Source organism: Ciconia boyciana, chromosome 6 (genome assembly GCF_034638445.1).
Source record: "Ciconia boyciana chromosome 6, ASM3463844v1, whole genome shotgun sequence".
Taxonomy (NCBI): domain Eukaryota; kingdom Metazoa; phylum Chordata; class Aves; order Ciconiiformes; family Ciconiidae; genus Ciconia; species Ciconia boyciana.
The window spans coordinates 47,649,818-47,675,079 of record NC_132939.1 but is presented as its reverse complement, the minus strand read 5'-3'; the positions used below and the strand labels follow the sequence as shown (position 1 = coordinate 47,675,079).

Sequence of the window (25,262 nt, the reverse complement as noted above, 5' to 3'; positions counted from 1 at the left end):
TTCCATCAAGATATTCCCATTAATTGTAGGGACAATTGGCAGTCTCAGCAGAAACACAAACTGGTCTGATTCAAGGGTATGGAAAGGAAGGGCGGTATGAAGCCACAAGGAGAGTGAGCAGCCACTGAGCAATAAGAGACTCAAAGATACCATGTAGTCTGAAGCAACTTTTGCACCCAGTGTCATCAGTTCATCTCTAGACACCTGACAGATCACAACAGACATGGTGCATACTCAAAGTAAGCAAGCCCATTCTGGATCATACATGTGACATGCCTATGTCTTGCTGGGAGTTACCTGGGAAAGCTAGGATGAGAAGGTGAAAAAGTATTTCCTTTCTTCGTGGTGACTTACCACTTCAGATGATCCCAGTTTTAGCAGATTCTACCTTGCCCAATACAGTGTGATTCAGGCAAAACTGACCTGCTATGACAAGCTGTCCTTTAATCTGAGAGTTATCCAAGCAGCATTGTGCCTTGACTTACAGACAGGGTATATTTCGTGGCTTGCATTAAGGAGAAGCCATTGTTCTGAGCTGCCGTTTATAAACCAGCAGATAAACATATATGCCACTACAATATTAGTCCTGTAGAAGAGGCCTATACTAACAAAAGTATAAGATGCTAAAAAGCATTAACCGAATGTTCTTATTCATCTACCGATCAACATCTTTTTTTGTTGTTCAAGTGCTCTTTACAGGAGCTGACAGTAGCACAAAATCCAATACAGTTTTGGATAATCATATTTCTTGAACTGGGAGGACCTTGTGAAAGCTACACTCAGCAATAAACAGCCAGAAACACAGAAGTTTAGAGAAAAACAGCAGAAATTATCTTCTTCTGTGCCATCGATCACCATATTCAGATGAGGTAAAGAGCACCTGGAGTACTAACAAATCCACATGCAGCATGGAAGGCAGGAGTGGCCTTAAATATCAAGAGCATGTGACAATGGAGACAGGATGATGGACATGGAGCTGTGGGAGCAGTCCAGAGGAGGGCCACGAAAATGATCTGAGGGCTGGAGCACCTCTCCTACGAGGACAGGCTGAGAGAGTTGGGGTTGTTCAGCCTGGACAAGAGAAGGCTCCGGGGAGACCTTATAGCAGCCTTCCAGTACCTAAGGGAGGCCTACAGGAAAGACGGGGACAGACTTTTTAGCAAGGCCTGTTATGACAGGACAAGGGGTAATGGTTTTAAACTAAGGGAGGGCAGATTTAGACTGGATTTAAGAAAGAAATTTTTTACAATGAGGGTAGTGAAACACTGGAACAGGTTACCCAGAGAGGTAGTGGAGGCCTCATCCCTGGAAACATTCAAGGTCTGGTTGGATGGGGGCTCTGAGCAACCCGATCTAGTTGAAGATGTCCCTGCTCTTGCAGGGGTGTTGGATTAGATGACCTTTAAAGGTCCTTCCAATCCAAAGCATTCTATGATTCTATGAAGAAACAGAAAAGAACCCACAGATAAAAAAATCATACCCATGTCATTATCAAATATAGGAGAGACAATCAGTTCATTTTTATATGGTCTCAGATTTTCCCAGCTGCTCAGCAGATGCTGTTGGAGATTGTCACATCAATGAGACTCTTCAAAGTTAAAGTTCAACAGCCTAAAGACCATGAAATGATCTTTTCCCAAAAAGATGTAATCACCCTGACTGCACAATTAACTGCACACTCTTCTGTACTGAGGATATCACAAAGGCATTACAAGGCAACAAATGCCATCACTTGTCCTGCAAACAACATATCTTCAGAGTGGCTTTTGACTGAGTATATACATCTATGGACGATAAAGTTATGATGAGTGGAAAGGATCACAATATAAGTCCACAGAAGTGAGAGACTCTGAAATTGTTCCTTCATATTGTTTCTCTTCCCTTACAAGCCCCACCTTGGCTGCACTGTCCTTACTGGAGCTAGCACAACATCTCATTAGTATCTTGGGAATTCTTTGGATGTTAAAACAGAAGTTATCCCATGGAAGGCAAGGAAAGGATGCAGAGATGGAGGAATCAGAAAAGCCTAATACAGTAGAATAATCCAGCACTTATGCAACCAACAGTAGCCTTCTGCTCTGACACCCAGTCACTAGGGAGAGATACGAGGGAGCTAAGCACAGAAAGCCCAGGCCTGCGTTTCTTGAGCAGAAGAATTGTGTACAGCATATACCACAGAAGTAGCTGCTTGGGCCAGCCATAGAGGGAACAGCCACAGGTGTAACAAATGGATTAATGGCAAGTAAGAAAGTGGACTTCTCGCACAAATGCCCTTAGCAAAAGCTAACATGCCTCAGATCATATTCAATGGAGACTTTACTATAAAATCAGTGAGAAACAAATTAAAATGGGTGTGAAGGGATTGTGTGAACTCTTTTTCTAAATTCAGATGGAATCTTTTTTTCTGCAGTTTGGAGACATTTTGGGAAATCGTACAATAGGGACCTGTCTGCTATAAGTCAATGAACAGATGAGCTCTAGAACAGACCTTCTGATTTCTAACACCTTTCACTTTATCTCATGAAATCATAAAAATTATTCTGATGTTTTGACTTTCCTAAAGTCTCCGAATATTCAAGATCCAGCAGGGATTAAAAGCATTAAAACACTGCAGCAAAGGCTTTTCTCCTAATGTGTCCAGCACCCCTGGGAACCATCAGTCCTGTAAGAAAATCTATTCTCAGCAGTTATCTAGCATTACACTGCAGACTCAGAAGGTCTGGACAGTCCAAAAAGCATCAACACATTTGAGGTTTTTTAAACAAACCTTCAAATACATAATCATCATCAAACATCTTCACTAAAATAAAAAAATCCATGCTGCTACCTGTGCTTGAGACAGAAAAGCGTGCAGCACTTAAACCATATAGTAAATGATTTTGTAGCATTTCTTATTACCAGTAATTTTACAACATCTCCGTTTATTGCACACATAATGGGCAGATGTGTGTTGTCATTAAACTGTTCTCAGCAAACACTGCTATAAAGGTACTTGGCAGATAATAAAATGTGTAGCCCTGTGCTCAGCATCAGCATTGCCAACAGCAGGTACGTTGCTGTTCACAAAGAGTATGCCACAAAACACAGAAAAAGCCTGGTTTGCTCAGGGTGTTAATCGTCCATCTGTGGCAAACCCAAACAGGAAGCGACACTGGTTCCAGCCCTTGGGAGGAGAACTGGAGTGGTGTATCTCTGGCTTGCTGCAATGAACACTGGGTGCAGCTCAGCACAAGGAAAGGGGGCTGGAACAAGACTTTTTTTTTTTTTTTCTTACCTGGAAAGAACTCAGGCTATGTCCAGTTCTGAGCAATTAACTTCAAAGGTTTAAAATCTAAATGTCAGTGTCTTTTATTTCAGTCTTAAATGGCCAGCAGTCTCATACCAACCTGCCTTTTCTATTCTTATCAGTATATACCTCTTAATTAAAGAAAAAAACAAAACTCCAATCAAGGCAATTAAGTAGGAGAAAGCATTAAAAAGTGAGTGAGCAACATTTGATTTTCATTGGCCTAAACCAATCTGATTTTCAGTTGTCTTTTGCTTTGTGTCCTTCCTGGGCTTTAGCCCTCTGCAGTCCCTCTCATGGTGTTTCAGCAGAAGGAAAGCCTCCAGAGACCTTTCGGGATCTGCAAAAGAACAGACCTCATGCACCTTTTTGAGCCCATGGCATTTTCACTGCAGCTACAGAAAACTGCTAATGTGACTACAACATGCCTCCCCCTCCTCCTGCTTGTTTAATGCCAGGGCTTTGGGGTCCTTTTCAGAAAAGTCCATGGGTTGTGAGGAGGTGCTTTGTTATCACAGAAAAGTAGTAGATCATCCTCCATTAGCCAGATCCCAACTCCTACCTCTAACACCTTAAGTGCAATTAACAGGGGGCTGCAAGTGATCTGATGCTGCAGCTGATGTCAAATACTAACAAATTAGAAGCCAAAGGGTACAGAAGACATTAAGTATTTAAAAAACACTAAAGATCCTTCACAGTAGCTGCACCAACCCACCCTTCCCACCCTCATGCATGTCTGTAACAGCCCTCCAGCTCTTCTTGCTGACAAGACTTGCAACTCACCCTAATTTCTACTGGGTTCAGTATGAGAAGGTAGTTCACTTGCAACAGGAGGAAACGTGCTACCCATTGCAATGGAGGATCCTTTTTGTCAATTGTCCCAAAGCCTGCTCTACGTTTGATGACCAGAAAGCATTTGGGAAACATTCCCATGGGCTTTCAGATATTTTATGTCCTTTATTTCAAACTAACTAGCAAAACAGCAGACCTGTTAGAACAAGGTTCTTTAGAACAGAGAGGCTGCGCTGCAGACACTGTTCTCTGATACTCCTGTTCTTTCTAAAACCCTAGGATGCAAGAACGACTAAATACTACCAAGAGTACAAGCTCCAAGGTTTTTTTCCCTAATGCCCGACACACCACAATCCAAGAAGTAGCAAACTCAGTACAAAGCCTCAATATGTACTTGCAATCATAACTTCCATCACAAATCCACTTCGCTGTGCCTGTCATTCATTTCAAAGACACCCAAAAACTGCCTTTCAGTTTAGGAGTCTTTCTGGCATGATTAAATCTTGCTCTCCACCATACGTACTCTAATCAGATATAGGAGGAGTGCAGGAGAGCCCAGGGAGCAGAGGAAGGTGAGATTGTTACCACATTACAAGGCACTCAGAGCATCACTTGCAGGAGGGATTGTCCCCTGTCTGTTAGCTTCTTTTCTATTTTCTTTGCTTTATGTCCCCACCCCAAACAAGACATCCTCTTTTTTGTCAGTCTGGTAGCCTTGGCAGTTTGGCACTGTCAATTCCTCTGCAGCACAGACAGTTACCTTCTGGAGTGCAGCAATATTGACTTATCAGACCAGAATCTCCACATAATCAATAAAAGGAGACAGGCAAATCAACAAAAGGAGGCAAGCAGATTGTGTTATTGCTTTGAATTTCTCCTGAGAAGCAGCTACTTCCGTCCATGGACTGCACAAGGAATGTAGACATTTAGCACAGGTCCACATTGCCAGGCTTCTACTTTATTAATCTTAGAGTACTTATCCGAGGCATCTAAAGAACAAGGTCACAATACTACTTTAATTGAGTTCATGCCACTGGCAAAGCCAGCAGTCTTATTTCCTAGCCTGGTGGACAGCCACACCACCACTCCCTTCCAACAGCTACTGTGGAATCTCTGAAGCTCCAGAAACTCGTCCAAATGCTGCTATGTTTATAACAGCTCCTTAATTTTAACAGTGGCTCAAAAAGGCTCTTCTCACATATGATTTCTAACATTGTCACACTGAGCTAGACTGGGTAATAGAGAATCATTATGGAAAGATGATAGAGAATGGGAAGCTCAAGGATTTAAGAAAATAACTAACTAACGGGTGTGTTACCTGGTCTGCACAGCCTCTGGTGGAAGGTGTGAAATGGGGACCACATCTAGCTAATTGCCAGCATTTGCTGCTGCCTTTGCTCAGCCTCACAGCCTGGCATTGAGCACTTCTGGCCCATGAATCCCATTGCACTTTCAACTCCTCTCCCTTCTGTGTCACCTGCCACTGGCTTCAGAGCTGGAGAGAAACACAATCTCACAAGCAGATCAAGTGAAATTTATGAAGACTGAAGAGAGTCTTGTTTAGGTGAAGTACTTTGTCTCAGCCTTTCTGAGGATCAAACACTGATGTCCATTCACTCCAGTTTCTATCGCAAGGACTTGAATGTAAGTATACCTGACAGAAGCCTTCACGATTTGTCTCCCAAAAATATTCTTTCTTAATTAGTACAGGAAACACATACAGTTACTGAAAGAACCAGAGCAGTCCTACCAGCACTTTTGACTCCCTGACATACCCCGCCTTGGGTGGGAGGCATATCAGACATGAACTGGTCTTTGCCATGTCTTGCCCCATCTCTTCTATGCAATTTCAATTACCTCAAGGAGGGACTACCTTACCCTTAGAAGCTATGACATTTTAAGACTGAAAACACTTTTGTCTGCTTACATCACTGCCAATACTGAACGGCCGATTAGATACTGGAATTGTAAGAATGAATTTGAGGTCTTGGCAGCAGTTGTCTGTTCTGTGCCCTATCAAACTGCAGCCCTATCAAACTGCAGCCACAGCAAGGTTTCTCCATCTGCACAGAAGTACTGCCTAAGCAGATCACTGCAACCAAAGTCTATGTTGCATCCAGTGTCACTTGCTGAATATACAGAGGTGTTATTGCACTGACAGGACAAACTCCCACAGGTTTCAGATATATGTGACATCCTGAATACCATGTATTTGTATTGGTTCACCATGAATAAAAAGAACCCAAAGCTCTTTTCTAACTATGACACAATCAATTTCCTTTTCAAGTCCCTTTTAGATGTATAACAGTCCTTCATATGGCAAAGTATAGAATATATGAGAAATACAGGATTATAAATGTAGAAATGCTATACCTGGAAAGTAGGAGATAGACTTTTACCATCAACAACAAATGAACGATCTGCTTCTCTCCCTGGAGTTGTATGTATATCTTTTGCATTTTTACTAACTAAATGTTAGGGCGTTTTTACATTTAGGTAACTAAATGTTAAGTATGTGCTTTGCTTTGTGATAAAGAGTGATTTTCCTGGTAGCCAACTGGCATAGAAGATTCTTTATTCCAGGCTCCCCTGCCCCTTAACCCTTTACACACTACATCTTGGGCTGCAAACCCCTTCTAAGATTTACACCCCTCTCTTTTAACATGACAGAAGTCTAAGGACTGAATAAAGTGAGTGAGATAGCCCTTCTTAGATAACAGATGGCAGACTGGAAAAGTGGGTCAGTAGCTGTCTCTTATTAAAAGAGCTAGCCTGCTCCTTCTTCATTCCTCCCCTTACGCACCAGCCTGGCTCCCACAGGTCCTGTGGCAGCTCTTTAGTCACTATGCAGAAGTGCTACTGTGGCATGGCAGCATCTCTCACTTTGATTCCCTTCCCAGTCTCCATCTCAACTTTTCTCCTTCCAACAGTATTTGGATCACAGACCAGCTCAAGTCAGGACTTGCAATAATCCTCAAGTGTCAGACCATGAGAATGAAAAGGTACCCGAGATGAATCCTGTCCTTTATGTCATTGGTTAGCTTTGGATTCTCTTCTGAGAGCCAGGTCCAGGAGATGGACATGAGACAGAGTCCAGAAAGTCCTGAAGCACAGAGCTGGTCACTCCTAATACCAAATAAAGACCAAAGGCTAGCATAATTGCAGTTCGTTGGGGAACAATGCATTTATGGTAGTGCTTCTTTTTATCATGTCTGTCCAAAAGCTAACCACACAACAATTGGCCAAAACAATTCCCATGGTTGTGGTTGAGAAAACCTCTGATGTTTTCCAGAATCTTCTAATCCAATGTAGTCTATAAGAGAGAACTGCTGAGCTGACATTGGCATAGCCAATGCCCATCAATCTTACATTTTCACCCATGTCCTCACAGCACGGATGCAGTTTTGATGCTTCAGCTGTTTTAAGGACCACTGGCAATTAACTACTATTGCTGCTTAGGGCAGCATGCTACAAATTGCTGGCTGTGAGAAGCTTTATGAATGATCATAGATCTTGTGCTGTAAAACCTAAAAATCTCATCCAGTCTATAGGAAGAATTTTGGTCATTAACAAAAAGTTCCTGCAAAGAAGAAAATTCTCTGGAGAGTGAATGAATTACAAACCTCAATTCTGCCTAATATTTTATGCACTGTACCTAACTTTCACGTTCTTTCTCATAAGTGGCATGGTACTATGATCAATATTAAAAAATGCATAGGGGGAACATTGAGTGGGAAAGGAGCTTCTCAAATATTTATGGCAGAAGCTCAAAAATATCCGAATTTCCAGTTCTAAGATGCATGCTATAACCATTAGGCCATGGTGCCAAGTAAGGTAATAGAAAGAAGGGGCTGAAAGCCCTAAGACTCTGCTAATGGTTTACAGTTAATTCTGGGGTGTACAGGCAGTGCAGTTCAGCCAGAATGCAGTGCTAATGGCCAAATATTAACAGAAAGATTGGTTTCAATATAAGAAAACACCCTTTAGGGAGTATTTTCTTTTCTAAATAATCTTAGCCCCATCTTTTTTTTTTAAAAAAACACTCACCTACCTCATTCTGAGTGTGGCACCAGCACAATAAGGATAACAACAATTAATGGAACCACCTGGTATTTGAGAAGTATATAGCTCAGATATCTTACATTAGTAAATTCCTTTCCATGTGGCCTAGAACACATATGTTTTGCCTGCCTGTAGCAGCATTACTTGTGCCTCATATCTTCAATCATGTGTCTTTAAATCACCAGTCAGAATGAAAAAGAATAAGATGCAGAGAATCTCCCACCATCTCCTAAAGATTTGCCTTACCAGAGGTGAACTTGGAGATGTTGCTGTTAACACTATCTCATTAGCTGGCCTTACCCATAAACAGACATCAAGGGAATCCTACCATGCAAAAAAAGGAAGACTAGACAAAACTGGGATATATCATCTGTCCCATGCAAGAAAAATCCCCATAACTCAAGTTCACACTTGGTACTGTTTCCAGTAATTTGCTTGAGACTTCTCACATGCAGCAGCATTTTCTGCCTCAGGAGACAAACTATACTCAGTCAAAGAAACTCTGGAACCTGAAGACAAGGTCTTCAAAAAGCTTAGGGAGTGAAGTGGCAGATGAAGAAAGTAAGCTCATGAAATGAAGGTGGAAAAGACTGGAAGGAAACAAACAGAGAAGAAAGTTTTCCTAGTGTGGGGACTGGAACTTAGCATTGGGAAGACCCACAAAGGCAGGGGAAAGTCTTATGGAAACACTGGATTTTGTTCTAGTTCTCCTGCACACCTTCAGCTTTGTGTAACTGAGGTCAGAAAACTCAGCTTACCTCGCTCACATGTTCTACCCCAATAGCCAGTGCCAGTGCAGTCACAAATGAAGCGGTTCCAGCCATCCTTGCAGACTGCATTATTCTTACACGGGTAGCTGTCACACTGCTTGGTGCTGAGGCGGGAGCAGGAGGACTTGACTCCTGCGGCGTTCTGTGCTTCTGCCAGCTGCCGGATGTTCTTGCTTCGTCCATCGATGAACAAGTCTCGGATACAGCCGACATAGCCATAGTTCAGCATTGCTGTCCAGAGCTCTGTGGGAAGGATGAGTCCTGCCCGGTTCTCAGGCAGCCCGCCGAGGTACATGTCACCTTCCAGATCTAGGATCTCACTCTCCCCACTAGCGGTGAATGGGGTGCGTCTGCTGTTCACTGATATAGTACCTAAATGAGGAGGATAAGGAGACATCAACACTTTCACTTACAGCCTCAGTCTAGTTCATTTTTTCCCAATAAGTGAGGTTTAAGGTTCAGCACAGGAGAGTGAAGATTCCTCCCTACCCAAATGCACTCCTAACAGCGACTGTCTCCCACACAGCTCCCTCTCCTCTTGAACCACAGGCCATAAGTACTTTCATGCAGTGACTGATCATCATGTGTCTGTATCCCAACTTGCATTATAAGGTCACAAGCATAACAGTGCAATGGCTAAATAAAAACATGTAAAAACTGAGTATTATTCAATGGTATTCATCCAGCAAAGCAAAGACTTACTGAGAACATACAGGAATTTCATGGTACCAGGACTGGAGAGAAAAAGAGAGAAGTAAATGCACATTAATTCACACTACACAGCTCTTCCAGAAAACACTTCATCAGTACCTCCAAAGCTGGACCTGGATGATGGAACTAAATAGACCCTCATCAAGTTTGTAGATGACATCAAACTGGGGAGAATGGTTGATGCATTGGAGGAAGTACAGGGCTACCATTGAGGGAAACCTTTACAAGGTGGAGCAAAGGACTGATAGAAATGTTTGATGTAAATCAACAACAATAAATACAAAGTCCTACACCTGGGGCAGAATAACCTCACACGTAAGTACAGGCTGGAGACCAGCTGGCTAAGGAGCAACTCTGCAGAAAAGGACCTGGGGATATGGCGGACAACAATTTGAACACGAGTCAGCAGTGTGCAGTGACAAGAGATGCTGATCATAGGTTGCAGCAAGGGAAGCTCCAGCTCCATAGAAAGGAACATTTTTCACCACGAGGGTGGTCGAATGGGAACAGAAGCCTCAGAAAGCCTGTAGAATCACCATCCTGAAGGCATTCGAAACACAACTGGATGCAACCAGAAGAAAGCCTAGATTTCAGCAGAGTTTGGACTAGAAATCTCCAGAAGTTCGTTCCAAAATAAATTATTCTACAGTTTTACAAAGAAAGTTAAGTATTCTAACTTCCATTTTACAAACAGGAAAATTGAGGTAGAGAAAGATAAAGGTTATCTCTGAAGAACAGTTATTATTAAAACTGCAGTAGCCTCCATATGCTCCAAGCAAGATGTGGGCATACTGCACTGAGGCCATTCCTATATATTTCAATAAATTGTCCCAGCACATAAAATAATCAGAACATATAATACAGAAATATATATCAGAACAAATGAAACAGGTGCAGAGAAGCAAAGTGACCTGTTTAAGGTCAGACAGTGCATCCAAAGAAAAACAGGGAACATTATGCGGGTATCTCACATCCCAGAGCAGCGTACTCTTCAGAAGAGCATTCAGCAGCTCTCGTGATAGGGACATCTGCCCACCAGACACTCAGCTAAAAATCAGCAATTCACTCTCCCTAGCTATAAATCATTGCATCCAATTACCCTGTCATTAAGATAGTCTGTCCTCAGAGACAATTATCCAAGCTTTAAGATTAATTCTACATCATTGCATTTTTATCATACACCCCTACGATAAGGTGGGAGAGTTTAGTTAATAGAGTTAGCTCTATTCTGTGTCTCTGTGAGAAAGTGCAGTTGTGTACACATGCTTTTTCTTCAGTTGTAATAGGTGTCTTCTTAAAGAACAGGACATATGACACAGACACAAGGTATTTCGTGTGTGTGATGTTCAGTAATAATTTAGGAATAATGTCAGAGGCAGCAGAGTGCCAGAAGCAAGAGGCGTTACAAATTAAAGGCTCAAAGAGAACCAGAGTTATTTGATGAATCATTTTGTAAAAACAAGCTGCAGCACCACAGACATTTTCCCTTTTACAAAGTAAGAAAAGAGAAGATGTGACAATACACCTACAGTTGTAAAGGCAGCGTATCACAGAGCCACAGGATCACAGCCCCCCTTCCAGCATCTCCGCTGTTACTCCTCAAAAGCAGCATGTGGAGTACATGTTACTCAAAAGACTAGAACAAACCAAAATACTGGAGGGCTGAGCTCCAGACAGCTGCTACTATGGAGAAAACAAACACCACCTGCAAAAGCCACAAAGGTAAAGAAACCCCCTGAAAGAAAATAAATACGGGATACCAAGAAGAAGTGTAAAACCTGGAGAAAGAGCATGCAATGATGAAAGGAAATAGGCTAGACAGGAGCCTAAGCTTTCTGCCAGTGTTTTGTACCCTGCAACTGTTCCTGTGAGGAGATGGTACTAGCTCAGATGCACAGCACTTTTAAGACGAAGCTGCTGAGATGGAGAAATTCTGAACTGACCCTAGGAAGGAGCAGTCACATGGGCTGACATCCTTTTTTTTTTGTCCCAAATCCCATGTTTGCAACTCTGTTTTGGTAGATCAAATCCTATCTTGAGAAACCAGAAGCATCTAAGCATCTCCTTTCCAGTCCCTTAGGCACTTTGTGCAGAGCTAAAGAACAAACAGACCAAAAGACCCCAGTTACTGAGGGCAGAGCTGGTATACAAAGCAGTGCACTGATTCAATCATAGACCAAACCTTCCAGTAAGATTTTTAGTGTCTGAGTGGGTGGGACAACATGTGTGATGACCAGCCGAAAACATTGTCTTGTGTAATGTGTTCAGTGTTCCCCAGCTAGAAACTGTGACAGGTTTGGTGGATGCTTTGTAGGAGCTTTCCCCAAGGACAGAAAGGTTACAGGACACTAGGTGTCCACGTCCACACTGTCAGCTTCTGTCAGAGTAGAGAGAAAAAACAGCTTTTGTTGCTCTGGCAGCCAACACAGACCAAAGCATACAAAGCCTAAGGGGACTAGAGGTGCCAGAGGTTATTTGACCACGACTGCCATGCTTCCCCAGCATTTGCGCTCCTGCCTTAGTACACTGCAGTAGTGAATATTTGGATTTTTAGGTTATTTTACTAAGCTCAGCAGAGCCTGAAGTTTTGGACTGTTACAGAAATGGGAAGAAGGGGAGAGATGACACCTAAAAAAGGCCTCCCTGCTTTAATAATGAGAATCAGAACCTCTAGGTCACTAGCTCATTAAACCCAAATGGCTGTTTTGTAGCCTACATTAAGTAAGTTCATGATTTCAGTTCAGTTTCTAGATGACAGGCATCCACATTTAAAAAAAAAAAAAAAAAAAAATCTCCAAGGTGTAACTGTTCTCTGGTCCGCGCATGGGAGAAAAGCCAAGAACTAAACAAGAAAAGATCCTGAACTTCCTTCTCACACCTACCAAAAGTACCACTGGATAATAGTGGTTGATGCTTGCTAAAGGTATGGTGTGAAGAAATCAATTCCAGTATGCTGGTTTTCTGGGGAGACAAGACATCAGTCACTAGGACCATTAACCTAGTACTCATCATCAGCAGAAAATGCAATTTAAAAAAAAAAAAAAAAAAAAAAGAGAAGACAAGAACGTACAAATTTGTTCATTCTTGTTGAGCAAAGTGCTTTTAATTCAAAATCTGTTATCTCTAATCAGCGTCCAGAACATCACAAACCTCCCTGCCAAGCGACAAGTCAGTCCTACAGTCTCATCCACCACGTAGCAATGCCGTCTGTCACACCCTCCTAGTCCAAATGAATGTGTGTCCCTCTTTCTAGGTTTTTACAAACTTTCTTAGCAGAGAGCTTAGTGTCATTTCTGTTTCTTCTCCTTCTGCAGCTGCCTCTCCAGGGACCAGCCAGTCCCCAAGTGAGCAACAAAACTGAAGGCAGTACTGAATGCAACTGATTGAGTTTATCCTTGGAAGTTAATTAAATTTTAGCAATTCTAAAGAAATCAAAGCTCCATTTATTTATTTATGGCTTCCTTTATAAAATGTTCCTATCGATGTCTTTAGGAGATAGCAATATATAACCACACATATTAAGTCCTAGTAGAGCACCATGCCAAATACAAAGAAACTCCTAACATCATCAAAGAAAAAACTAGCTTCAGGCAAAGACCTGTTCAAACAGCTAGGCTTTGCATGATATCTAAAAGTCAGCTCTTTTGAAAACTCAAGGGAAGCAAATTCTAGCACTGCTTTCTCTCTACTGATGGCATTCAGCAACTGGAAACATAAAATTAGGGACCTAAAGCCATCATCTGGAGATCACCAGACAAATCCCAAATCCACTTCCAAATGTAAGCAAAATTCTCTTTGAAGGCGTATACGGACAGGCTTTGAGATCCCAATGGTTCAGGAAGAATTAAAGTACAATTGTTCACATATTCTCAAGATGAAGTTATAATATTTGATCATTTTGTTTCCTGACACAATTTCAGAGTACGTCATGGGTATGTTAGCTTGATATCCAGCACTAGAAACAAATAAAATACCTTTTGGTAATTGCATGGTAAGTATATTATTAGAAATAAACTAAAACACATTTTTGAAAATAAGAAGCTGCGAGGGAAAAAAGGAACATCCACTGAATGCTGACTCAGATATTAAGATTAGAATTTGGCATCCAAGAGAGAGTAAAGAAACCTAACTGAAAACTACAAGATACTAAAGGAAACAGAACAGGATGAAAATGTTGATTTGTCACCATAATCTTGTTACTGGTTGTGCCCATTACTTTTACTTTCCTCATGACAAGGTCCCAAACCCCTGCTCTTTAAACACACAAGATCCAGGAGAAGATGACAATATTAGGTAACAGCAATAAGTTTTCATTTGGCTTCTACTAAGTTTCTTTTTGAACAGAAACCCAAAGTAGATCAGTGATAATTTCTCAAATCAAGAACTAAATAATAATGGTTCTGAAGGATTTAAACCTCACCATGGCCTACAAAGAAGTCATCCCTATAATTATGTAGGTAATTTAAAGACAGGTCCAGAATATCTGAAGATTGTGAATAAAATATTAATAGATTGCCTCTGTGATGTGCTATCCAAAGTTCACACTAAACATTTAATGAAAACCTAGCCATTTACATCTTTGCTTTGCTGGATAAACATCACTGGAATAACACTAAGTTTTTGTAAGAAGGTGACTCATATCTAACAGGTTTTGAAGGTTCTGAGAATTAATACACAGCCCTAGGTCTGGATCTGAAAGATGAATCTACTTAAGAAAAAGTCATCACTCTACCTGATCTTCCATCTCGTTGAATATCCACATGATACCATTCTCCATCATTGGCTTTCTTCTGGGTGGCCTTGACTTTAATAGTCCCAGAGCCCATGTCCAGCAGCAAGTAGAGGTTCCCATCTAGAAGCTCAACTGCAAAGAAGTCTACCTTTGTATTTTTCTGGCTCCTGGCATCTTTCCTCTCCTGAGGCTTGCCATGGGTAAAAAGGATCAGTCCATTGGGTTCAGTGGTTCGGAAATCAAATGAGATGGAGCCCATCCTTTTGGTATTCCATTTAGGTAGACTAATATAGGCCTCAGGTGTCTCAAAGCTGATGGGATCCAGTGTAGCCACATTCTCACATACGAATTTCACTTCCCCATAGATCTTCATCTTAGTATCACCAATCCGTGCCAAGCGAGACAGCTCCAGACGAATGTCGTTATTCTTATAAACAACCTGCCAGACACAAGGAAAAATATCATACATCAATCCTGCATACAGTACAAATACCTCAATTACTTTCAGCCATGGGAGATAAACTTCTCCCAAAAGGCAGTGGGGAGCAGAAAGGAGATCATGCAAGAGGCTGACATGATGACAGAGGGAGAGAGCACAACCAGGAGTATGTATAGAAATGACAGCAGTGGGAACTTTGCGATGACTATAGATCAGATAAGCAGGCAGAAGAGAACATTTAACTGAAGGACAGTGAGAATGATTAACTCTACCACAGGCCCACTCTGCTGTAAAAGCTTTTGTACATAAAATACAGTGTGTGTCTGGTATCATGCTGTTGTATTTGCATAAATCCCATACAAAATACATAACAAAGTGTAACCTCCATGTCCATCTCTGCTAGCCACAGCAGGGAACTCTGTACCACCACTGCCATTTCTCTATTATTCCTATAAGCCCACTTAACTACTAGCAGAAAGATGCAAAAAAATTTAAGCAAGTTGCTGTGAACTGTTGGTGATTGCCCTGTGGCTCCTAAAGAGCTACAAGAAAAAAAACCAACAAAGACTTAAAATTTCTCTGACCAAGAAATCTTAGATCACTACAGGCACAAACTTGCTATGGAGATATCTGCATAGCTGATCCTCGCTTCAAGAGACCTATGCTCTCTGCGCTAACACAGAATTAATTCCTTGCAAAGAGGACTCCTCTCTGCCCTGTGCCATTCTCACAGAGGCAGGGACTGCAGAAGGCACAAAACTGAAATAATTTTAAACTGTACTTCCTCTCAACCACCTTCCGTGCTTTCTAAACCCAGAGCTGGCACATACAGCAAGCAAAAGCATTTCTGCAACTAGCACAATTTTGATTGAATTCATGTTCTGCAACACTACTGAAGACACTGATTTCTTCTAAGGAGTTATTATTTTAAAATACTTTGTGTCTGTTACATATAGCATATATGTACACACACATTTGATTCCTGCTTTCAGAATGCTAGCAGGATGAGTTGTCAGCAATTTGCTATGAAAAGAGAAGGGAAAGGAGGTAAGCGTTGTTAATTCTACAAATAGGACAGGAAAGTCAGAGAAATGAGTGTACAGTAAATATTAAAAGGCAAATGAGGGAGAGAATGAAGGATAAGCTGCTGTAGCAAGGGAAGAATTTCCAGCTTTCGCTAAGCATTAAAGGAGAACTTCCCCAGTGCAGCCAGCACAGCATCAGATTTTCCTGTTGCAAAGGCAAAACACCCTACATCAGAGTGAAAGGAGAAGCCAGCTGTTAACTCCCATTTGGAGTCATGGCACAAAGCTGTAGTTCCTCCCAGCAGAAGACAGTATTGATCCCCAATAGCTTGTTTTGCTCCAATTCCCAATAAAGCGCTCTGCCCTCGCACAAACTTCAAAAACATCAGGACTATTAATATCTGCAACAGGAATAAAATATATTTTCAATTTGCGGGACTGTAGTAGTTTCATTCTATGGATTAACCATGTCAAATGCTCTTGCTAGACAGACCATACACCTCCTTCCAGTGACTCAGCAAGGCTGTGCATTACAGCCTCCCCCTCTTGCCAGACAACAAGGTGCACGTCAGCCAGACAGCAGAGATGATCTGCAGTTATCTTTGTATCCAGGAAAGGCACACATAAGAAGTGTGAGATGTACTCCATGCACATGCAGCTATCTGGACTGCCCAGGACTTCTGCACATACTTTGCGTGTGCAGCAAGTCCAGTGCTTTCCACAAACACTAGTTCTGAGCACTGGATGCAGTCCTGTCTCTGCATCTCATGGAAACAGAGGAGCTGAAGGTACAGAGAAAAATAAATAGAACAATTAAGAAGATGGAGCAAGATGCTTTATGAAGATGGACTGAAAAGACCAGGGTTCTCATATTTGGAGAGGACTGAGAAAAAAAATATGGTTGAAGTTTACAGAGGATGGAGAAGGTTAATGTAGAACTGCTCTTTGCCAAATCCAGCAATAATAGAACCAGAGGCACTCGCTGAAACTTGTAGGATATCAGTTTAAAATGGATTTTTATAAGTACTTATTTACACAGAGGGTAGTGAACTTCTGGAACTTGCTGCCACAGGAGGTCATGGAAGCAGAGAGCATCAGCAGGCTCAAAAAGAACCAGAAAGATACATTGACAGCAAGTCCACAAACTGATATTAAAGGGAAAAGGAAGGGACGGACCTTCTAATAATCCAATAGCAGTGGATGCTGTGGGAGCGTAAGGGGAGTGCACCACTGATAGTGGCCATGCTCACACGCTCTCCCTAAATAGCACCTGCACCTGCTACTATTGGAGGCAGAATACTGGATAAATGGATTGACTGTTCTTCAGGCTCACTAGGGCTCTTCTCATGTTCTTAATGAATCTACATGTATTGTAGGTTGTGCACAGTCTACTCCTTGTCCCACCTCAGGGACAGCCTGGGAAAGAGGGTAATTGGAAATGGGTTCCTGTGGACAGAGTCCTTCTGCCAGCACATACATACGGGTACGTCTGGTACAACTTCGGAGCAACGCTGCATTTTCAGTTTCACCCCAGTATGGAGTTGCTTTGGTGGGCAAGAGAATGCCAGGCCTGAATGAACTGTGACTTCAACGATCCTAACATAAGAGAACTGCGCTTATAGGATACTACTAACAGTTGCTCAAGCCAACACTCCTCTAAACTGTACCTTGACCCAGCCTTTCCACATGTGAGGGGAGCAGACAGGTAGTACAATACCCTACATATGATTGATGGCTGGTGCTGGGTTATATGTAGCTATGACTCAGCAATCTGCTTTCAGCAACCTCTGCAGGTTGCTGGTAGAAGGAATATGATCACATACACATAAGTAGCTTCCAGCTCTCAGCTGAGCTACATACAGGTTACATCTCCCCCTTTCACGTATTTGATACTTGAGTAACAATTCCCATCTCTTCTGGGGAAATGCAGAGGGTCCGACTCTGGGTTTATTTGGGGTTTGCTGCAGACTGCCTTGTATTTCATTAGTCATACCTGTACCACAGCTGGAGAATCCTTGAGACAGAAGACTTTCAAAGGATCTAGAGAAAATTACACTGAGTCAGTTGTAATCCAGAAAGTGACTAACAATGGAGGATCTGAGAGCAAGTTTGAAAGAAAGAACCAAGAAAGCAAGCACAAAGGAAGACCTGGGGAAGAGAGGAGAAAGGGTGCTGAATAGACACAAGAGTTCTGAATTCAATCTTTTCAAAGAAACAGATCCACCCCAATCTGAATCTCTATTATTCAAGTGTTGTTTGTTCTACATTATTTTCTTTAAAAATCCCAAACCCACAACCTAGCTTGAGTGATTTAAAAAGCACCTGTGTTTAAGGAAAAAGTACAAGTGTTCACATAGCTGACTTGAGGTATCATTGACAGCCACATTTGGACATCAAGATCTTGATGTATACTCAGGTACACCAGAACTCTCAGCACTGTAAACAAAAGGATAAAAATAATCCTTGGTATAAAACCAAGGTGAATCCTGAGGAGGAATACAGAGACAACAGCATCTCTGGCTTAGGCAATGAAAAGCTAAGGCAGCTTCTGACATCCACAGTTCCATCGTTAAACCAAAGGTTCAAGAATGAGAAAAGGGAATATAATTAAATGACTGGAATGCATGTCCCATCGTGAAGAACATTCAAATTCAGTCTGTTTAATAGGTAGAGGTTAAAGGGTGATTCGATTACAATCTACAAGTACCTGTGCAGAAAATGGAATTTGGCAATAGAGGGCTCTTCAACCCATGTGACAAAGGAATAATAGGATCCGGGGGCTAGAAACTGAAGTTAGAGAAATTCACATTTTAAAATATTATGACTTATTTTTACATGAGGGTAATTTGCTATTGAAGTAATTTACTACAGGTTATGGTGTGTTCTCTGCTACTGGCAAACTTTAAATTAAAATAGTATCTTGTTTTCTCTAAAAGACATAGTGAGACAGGAATTAATTATATAGCAAATCAGCCTAGATTATCATAATAGCTCTTTGTGGCCTCATAACCTATGAATCTTTGTGTTTTAATGAAATCAACAGATGCTTCAGTGCAGTTTTCCAGGACAGATGAAACACATCCTTCCCAAACATTAAAACTGCATGCTAAAGGAGAAGATGCTTGTGTCAGTTCTGGTCTGACTGGCCACCAGTGCTTTCAGTGAGGCTTTTTTATATGTTTGTGATCCTACCTTGCAACCTACGGTTAAAAAGCAAGGCAAGTAAAAAGTCTAGGACAAAAAACTCTATTCTATAGTTCTAAATATATGAGCTTCAAGAACCAGTTTCTTAGAGAGTCACCTGCTGCAAGCCAGAGAAGAAACATTTTCATGTTTCACTGAGGAAGCTGTCTGCCAGCAGTAGAACCTATCATCTGCATAACACTTCCTACCTTGTAGTCTCATTTTACCAGCAACCTCTGAACTAACTTGAGGGCTTTTCAGGATATACCAAAATACTGGTTGAAAGCCACACCTCTTTAACTCCAAATGAGGCCATGACTGACTCAGAGAGCTGTACCTCATTAGGACATTGTCTTCTAGTGCCACTCTGGCACATGGCTTCCTTAACAACTTAGAAGTAAGCAAAGCAATGAAAGCAGTGCCCATAAATTTGTCCATTTTTATCAGATGGCTTTCTGAACAAAGCCAATCTTGCCTGTTTAAACAGAGACAAGCTTGAGTTCATCCCGTGTCTGATCAGAGAAGGTCAAGAGGCCTAAGGGAGTCAAGGAGATGATTCCTGGTACAGATATACACATCTACTTTACAATTATTCCAGGGAGAAAGGCAGAAAAGAGAAAGGGGAAGAAAGTGACTAGCAAAAGCTATGCACAGAGCATTTGAAAGTAACCTTCATGCTTCCAATCTTAAAATCACTTCATATTCCAAAAATGAAATTAGAAAAATGAAAAAAATGTTTTTTTCCTTTTCCATGAGGACTGCTTCTACATACACTTTAACAGAGGAATATTTTGACTGTTCAGTGCCTTTTTGTAATGAGTTGGACCACTATAGATGGATGGTCAGGGATGGGATAGTCCAGATACACACAGTCTCTGATAATCAGCAGTAGAATTCCATGACATCTGAGACCTTTTGAGGGATAAAAAGATACACAGTAAATTAGGTTTCCTTTAAATCTGCTGAGAAAGAAGAGTTTGTTTTAAGCTGAGCTAAAACAAACAGGCAATCTAGTTTTGAGGTTTCTTAAAAATGGCAACTTTGCAATTCTGAAGCATTCAAGGAATTTCTCCAGCTAAACTTATAAGAAGCTTCACTCATGGGTTAATGAGAGCTCTAATCAGATGGCTTTTCACGAAAAGCATCTCTGCAATCAAGTGAAGATGCAGCTAGAGAGGGAGCAACAAAAGTGAGGAAAAATTATGTGCTAGACTTGGCCAGTAGCCAATATAACAAGTCCTCTCCAAGTTGGTGCTATTAAGCAGGAAACATGTTTTTTGGTGCAGGCTGCTCCAAAGGGGAATAGCCATTGATAGCCTGGTGAATTAGAAGATGACCATCATGAAAAAGAGCAATAACTTGAAGGCTGCGTAAGTTTAGCTAGCTAGGAAGAGCACCTCTGAAGTTCAGCCAAGTTGTTCACCTACTGCATCTTGCGTATCACCAACTGCTTTTCTCTGTCATAGGCTGCCCCCTTCACCAACTAACCATATCGCTTCTCAGAAGGGCTAACTGAGAGACATTCAGCCCAGAGCCTTTCTAAGACTTCCTTAAAGGTACCTGCACTGAATAAGACAAGTTCCTGCAGCTTAATAAATTACAATTTATCAGCTGGTTTACCAGAACTATGTGTTTCCAGCCTGCCCCGACCAGCAAGTAGAAACAAACACACCAGCTAATAGCATTTTACTTTGTGTTTGGGACAGACGATGTATGCAGCGATCCAAGGCTTCAGTGATGAGTAACTAAAGCTGCTATACTTATTTAAAGACTGTATGTGGACTGTGCATATCTGGTCTAAACATATTTGATGGTTCCCTGGGATAACAACTATATTCACGTAATAAACAAACACAATCACTATTCACCACACTGAAGGAGTTAATTTACCTGTCATGAAAAACAATACATCGAACATGGATGATAAGTAACTGAAACCAAACAAATAAGACTCAAATATGATTTGTGCTATGTTGACTAAAGTAATGTGATCCTACATTTCACTTGAATTATGTTTAACAAAGGACATGTGTTTACCCAGCTAAAAATAGCAATATGGTGAGTAGAACACTTGAACAATAAGGCAGAACTATTTCAAGCTTCCCTACAAAATTTTTTTCCACCTTACAAATCAATTATAGTTTCTGAATAACTTCAAGTTTTGTGGAAAACTCCAGGAGAGAAGAGAGATTGATTTCATTTCAGAAGACTTATAGGAAGATACAGAGAAGCACCCCCTGAAGTAGAATATAAAGAAAGAGAAAGAAAAGGGATTCAAGGTGCCAGTAAAAAAGGCAGAGTGGAATTTCTTCAACTGGTCTAGTGAGAATGTTTCCTTAAGAGATACTGAGAACAGAGGACCCAGTACTTCACTGTGGTCACAACTATCCTTTAAGCCAAAAATAAGCACCTGCTTCTCATGAGAATTCAGGGCATCAGAGTGTGTTCACAGTTACTACAGAGTTAACACCAACCCAAAGCATTCCCAGGGGATCCTAGAGCAAGCTTAAACAGATTAAGGCAGATCAAGGTCCATCTTGCTGCCTTATCTTTCACCTTAGAATATACCAAGATAAAGACCAAACATTTCTATCTATGCCTTTTTGGAATAAGATCTAGGATTTTTTGCCTTACAACCAACCAAATATATGAATGAGAGAGATTCCAAACTTTAGGGGAAAAAAAGTTGCTTTACAGCTATTTACTGAAGTTCAAATATGTGTCTAGAGCTGTACAATACATTTTTTGCATATACTGAGCCTGCTGCTTCTTGATCTAGCTATGAATATTGCTAAGCGACTAAAATGTCAAATGCTCTACAGCCTTACTTATCCTTGGTGTTGCATTGCAGCATTCAAACTACAGAAAAGCAAGGTTGTGAAATGACCTACTTCTTGGATTCCTTCCTTTTAACAGGTAGCAATAAGGACAGAATTTATTTTATCACATGGGTGGATTTCTGCATCCTCCATGCTGGGATGCACTGACTGCTAATTCATTTGGTCTACTGTTGAAGAAAATCTTGATTTCAAAGGGACCCCACAATTTTATCTTGAGACAAACATCATGGGAACATTAGAAATTATATATATTTATTTGTGAAAAAAGGCATGACACTGTATAGAGGGGGGAGGAGCCTTTATAGTTGCAAGAGAAATGCTGCTGAAGGATTCTATATTAGCCTCAAAGACTAAAGTCGTTTCCTCAGCCACCGAAAACGCACAGCATAGGCGTCAGTAAGATTAAGTAGAATTAGTTCTAGCATGGACTATGATTTGAGGATGAATGCTCTTTTGCAGTGGAAGTGTCAAGTCCTCTTCTTTCCTTGCTACAGAAACTTCAAGTTCTGCAGTAAGGAAGAAAGGGATCACAGGAAATAAGGTATAGTTTCTGGATTTCTTAAAATATCACTTTTCCACCAATTTCCTAAGCAATGGTGAGAAAGCCACCTAAACCCAAATATTTTCAAAAGTATATTCCTCCCATCATGGTGGCCAACTTGAGGTCATGGAATTGGTTTTGCAGGAGTGCTCATTAGCCAAAAGCTGTGAGCGATGACAAGGAGAGATTTCATCTTTACTGCTAAAGCTAAAAGAAATGCTCTGAGAAATTAGACTTAGATTTCTCAGTCTATTCCTAAAAACTAGCTGATACATGTCAATATTTAGGTGAAAAAGTAACTGACTGATATTTGACAGTAGCAGAGTTCACCTTTGTGTCATGGCAAAGCGTTTAAGGCATTTCACTGTGGATTCAGGTGCACAAACTTGAACTTCCTTCTTGCTTCATGTTCTAGTCAACCTCCATTTGGCCTAGTAACAGAGAAGAATAAAAGCTGCTGGACAGGGAAGCCAAGACAGCCAGCTATGATGCTCCTTACTTGTGCCACAGGCCATAACCACAGGCATACCTATGCTAGCCCTGAAAAGCAACTTGTACCTTGGACGTGTCTCTGGATATAAGAAGGGCATAGAGGAGATATGTCAGTATTTTACAAACATGCATGCATATACAATAATGAGGAAATTCTGTGTTCTACACTGAGCCTGTATAGTTCAGAGGTAAAAAAAAGACAGTAGAAACACTTAATAGCCACACACAGAAAATCATTCATTGGGTGGATTGAATGAAGCATCCTGGAATGTATGGAGACACAGGAGGAGACAGTGCTGTTATGTACCCTGCTGGAGATCACGTCCAGTTTGGAGAATTGCACTTCAAGAAAGGAGTGAGACTACAGGAAAGTGTCCTGAGGAGAGCAAAGAGAATAACCAGAGGTCTAGAAAACAGAAGATAGATTGAAAGTATTGCTTCTTTTTAACATAAAGAAAACCGCAAGGAGACATTATAACAGTATTCAAGTATAAAAAGGCTGCTATAAAGCAGAAAGGAACAATCTGTTCTTTGTATCTATGCTGAAAAAGACAAGAAATAATGGGGAAAAATTACAGCAAGGAAGTGTTAGAATTGATGTTAGGATAATTTTTTTTTTATTTAAGAACAGTGAAGCACTGGAAGAGATTGCCTGAGGAGCAACCATCACTGGAGACCTTTAATTACAGGTTAAACAAATTGCTGTCAAGACTCACATAGATGCCATTGATTTTGTCTTGGGACAGTGGAAGCGGAAAGGATTAAATAACCTTTCATGGTCCATTCCTGTTTTATTTTACATGATTCGGGGAGGGGGGGGGACACACAGGGATGGGACATGAGAAGGAGGAAATTACTATGTAGCTAAAGACTTTCCTAGTGTTTGATGCACAGAAAGGAAGACTAAACCTTATATTAACACAATTCTGATATCTCACAAATTCAAAGAGCTTACATTTACAAATGAACTCCCTAGCTAATGAAGGTTTGTCAGCTTTTTTAGAGTTAAAAAAAGAAGAAAAAAAAGAAATCATCATCACAGAAGCTTATTTACCAGCATGCAGTAGCCAACTTCAATTACATTCAGTTCTGTATTGAGCTTATATAGACATTTACCAGTTACAGAATGCTCTGCTCCTCCCAAATGCATCCTGAAATCTCAGATTTGTCTAGCTAGCACAAGCTAAATCTGTCTAGCTTGGTTCAGTGATGAGTATGTGAGGAAATGATTACTGTCAAGTGTCTTAAGGATTTCATCTGAAAAGCAGAGAGGAATTATTTTAGGATGGCCCCATTGATCATTTAAGGCTTGAACCTTATTACACAAGACGCTGAAAACTGTATCAGACAATGACTTAGCAAATAACATTCCACTTAGCGATTTCATTGTATTTCAAATCCACCTAAGGTTGTCCAAGTACAAAAGGCCTTTCTCAGGAAATAGATCTGTTTAGTATGGCTGGGTGAATGTTTCCATCAGGATGGTGTTCTAACACAGAATTCCATTTTCCTAACAGAGAATTAGCAATGAAATGCTTCACTTCAAGCCATTACAACCCAAAAAACTTAACAGAAAAGCTTTTGTATGAACTTAGCATAACATAAAACAGTATTTTCCAGGCATTGCATTTACTTTCAATAGCGAGCCCCATTTTTACCTCTGGTCTGCACTCTCTAGGGAAATACTTTCACATGACACAATGTCAGCGTCCCACCTGACATCAGAAGAGACACATGACTGGTTTTGCCACAAAGCAGCTTGACCAAATACTCTGGCCCCTATGGCAGAATGGGACACAAGGGCCCTACAGGGCAGCTACCACATGGAACTGCACTGGACAGGAAAACACAGTTCTTGTTAAACTGTGTCCAGAGTATTTAGGGTCAGCTCAATAATTAATTCCTTGAATCGAATTATTTCATATATCAGAATGTTACATACGAACTCACTTCTGAAGTTTTGAGGGATTTCCATTTAAAAAAAAAAATCTTACCAGCAGCAATGAAAACAAATGTGGGCTGGAGGAACCTCCTTTGGGAGAGAAACTCTGCATTTCACTCAACTTTTCATTTCAGTGATAAAACGTGTTTTAATGAGAACACCAATGTTTAAAGTCTTCTGTGAAAATACTGAATAGACATTGCTTACATGTATGCAGTTTTTCCCCACTACCTATCTTCCCTAGCCAATATGCCTTAAGCCTGCTTCACAAGAATATCCCTGGCAGGTACAAGAAGGTAGTTCAGTCTCCATATGCCAGTCAAGCATTAGTCTCACTGCCTAGGCTTCCAATGTGCTAGGCAAATCATGCCAACCGCAGTGGTGTTTTCTATGTTTTTGTCACCTGTCCAGCAAAAAAAACCAAATTGACAACATTTACCATTATAT

At 41.0% G+C, this 25,262-nt stretch overlaps 1 protein-coding gene across 9 annotated transcripts in view; it reads right to left on the bottom strand.

Moving 5' to 3' along the window:
• The window catches only part of NRXN3 (neurexin 3), a 984,600-nt gene that overhangs the window by 706,740 nt on the left and 252,598 nt on the right, over positions 1-25,262 (bottom strand). For all 9 annotated transcript variants that reach the window (XM_072864172.1, XM_072864170.1, XM_072864171.1 and 6 more), the window contains 2 exons: positions 14,354-14,792; positions 8,899-9,282 (listed from right to left, as the gene is read on the bottom strand). In XM_072864172.1, the coding sequence (XP_072720273.1) occupies positions 8,899-9,282; positions 14,354-14,792 (823 nt within the window). The remainder of the gene's footprint in view (positions 1-8,898; positions 9,283-14,353; positions 14,793-25,262) is intronic.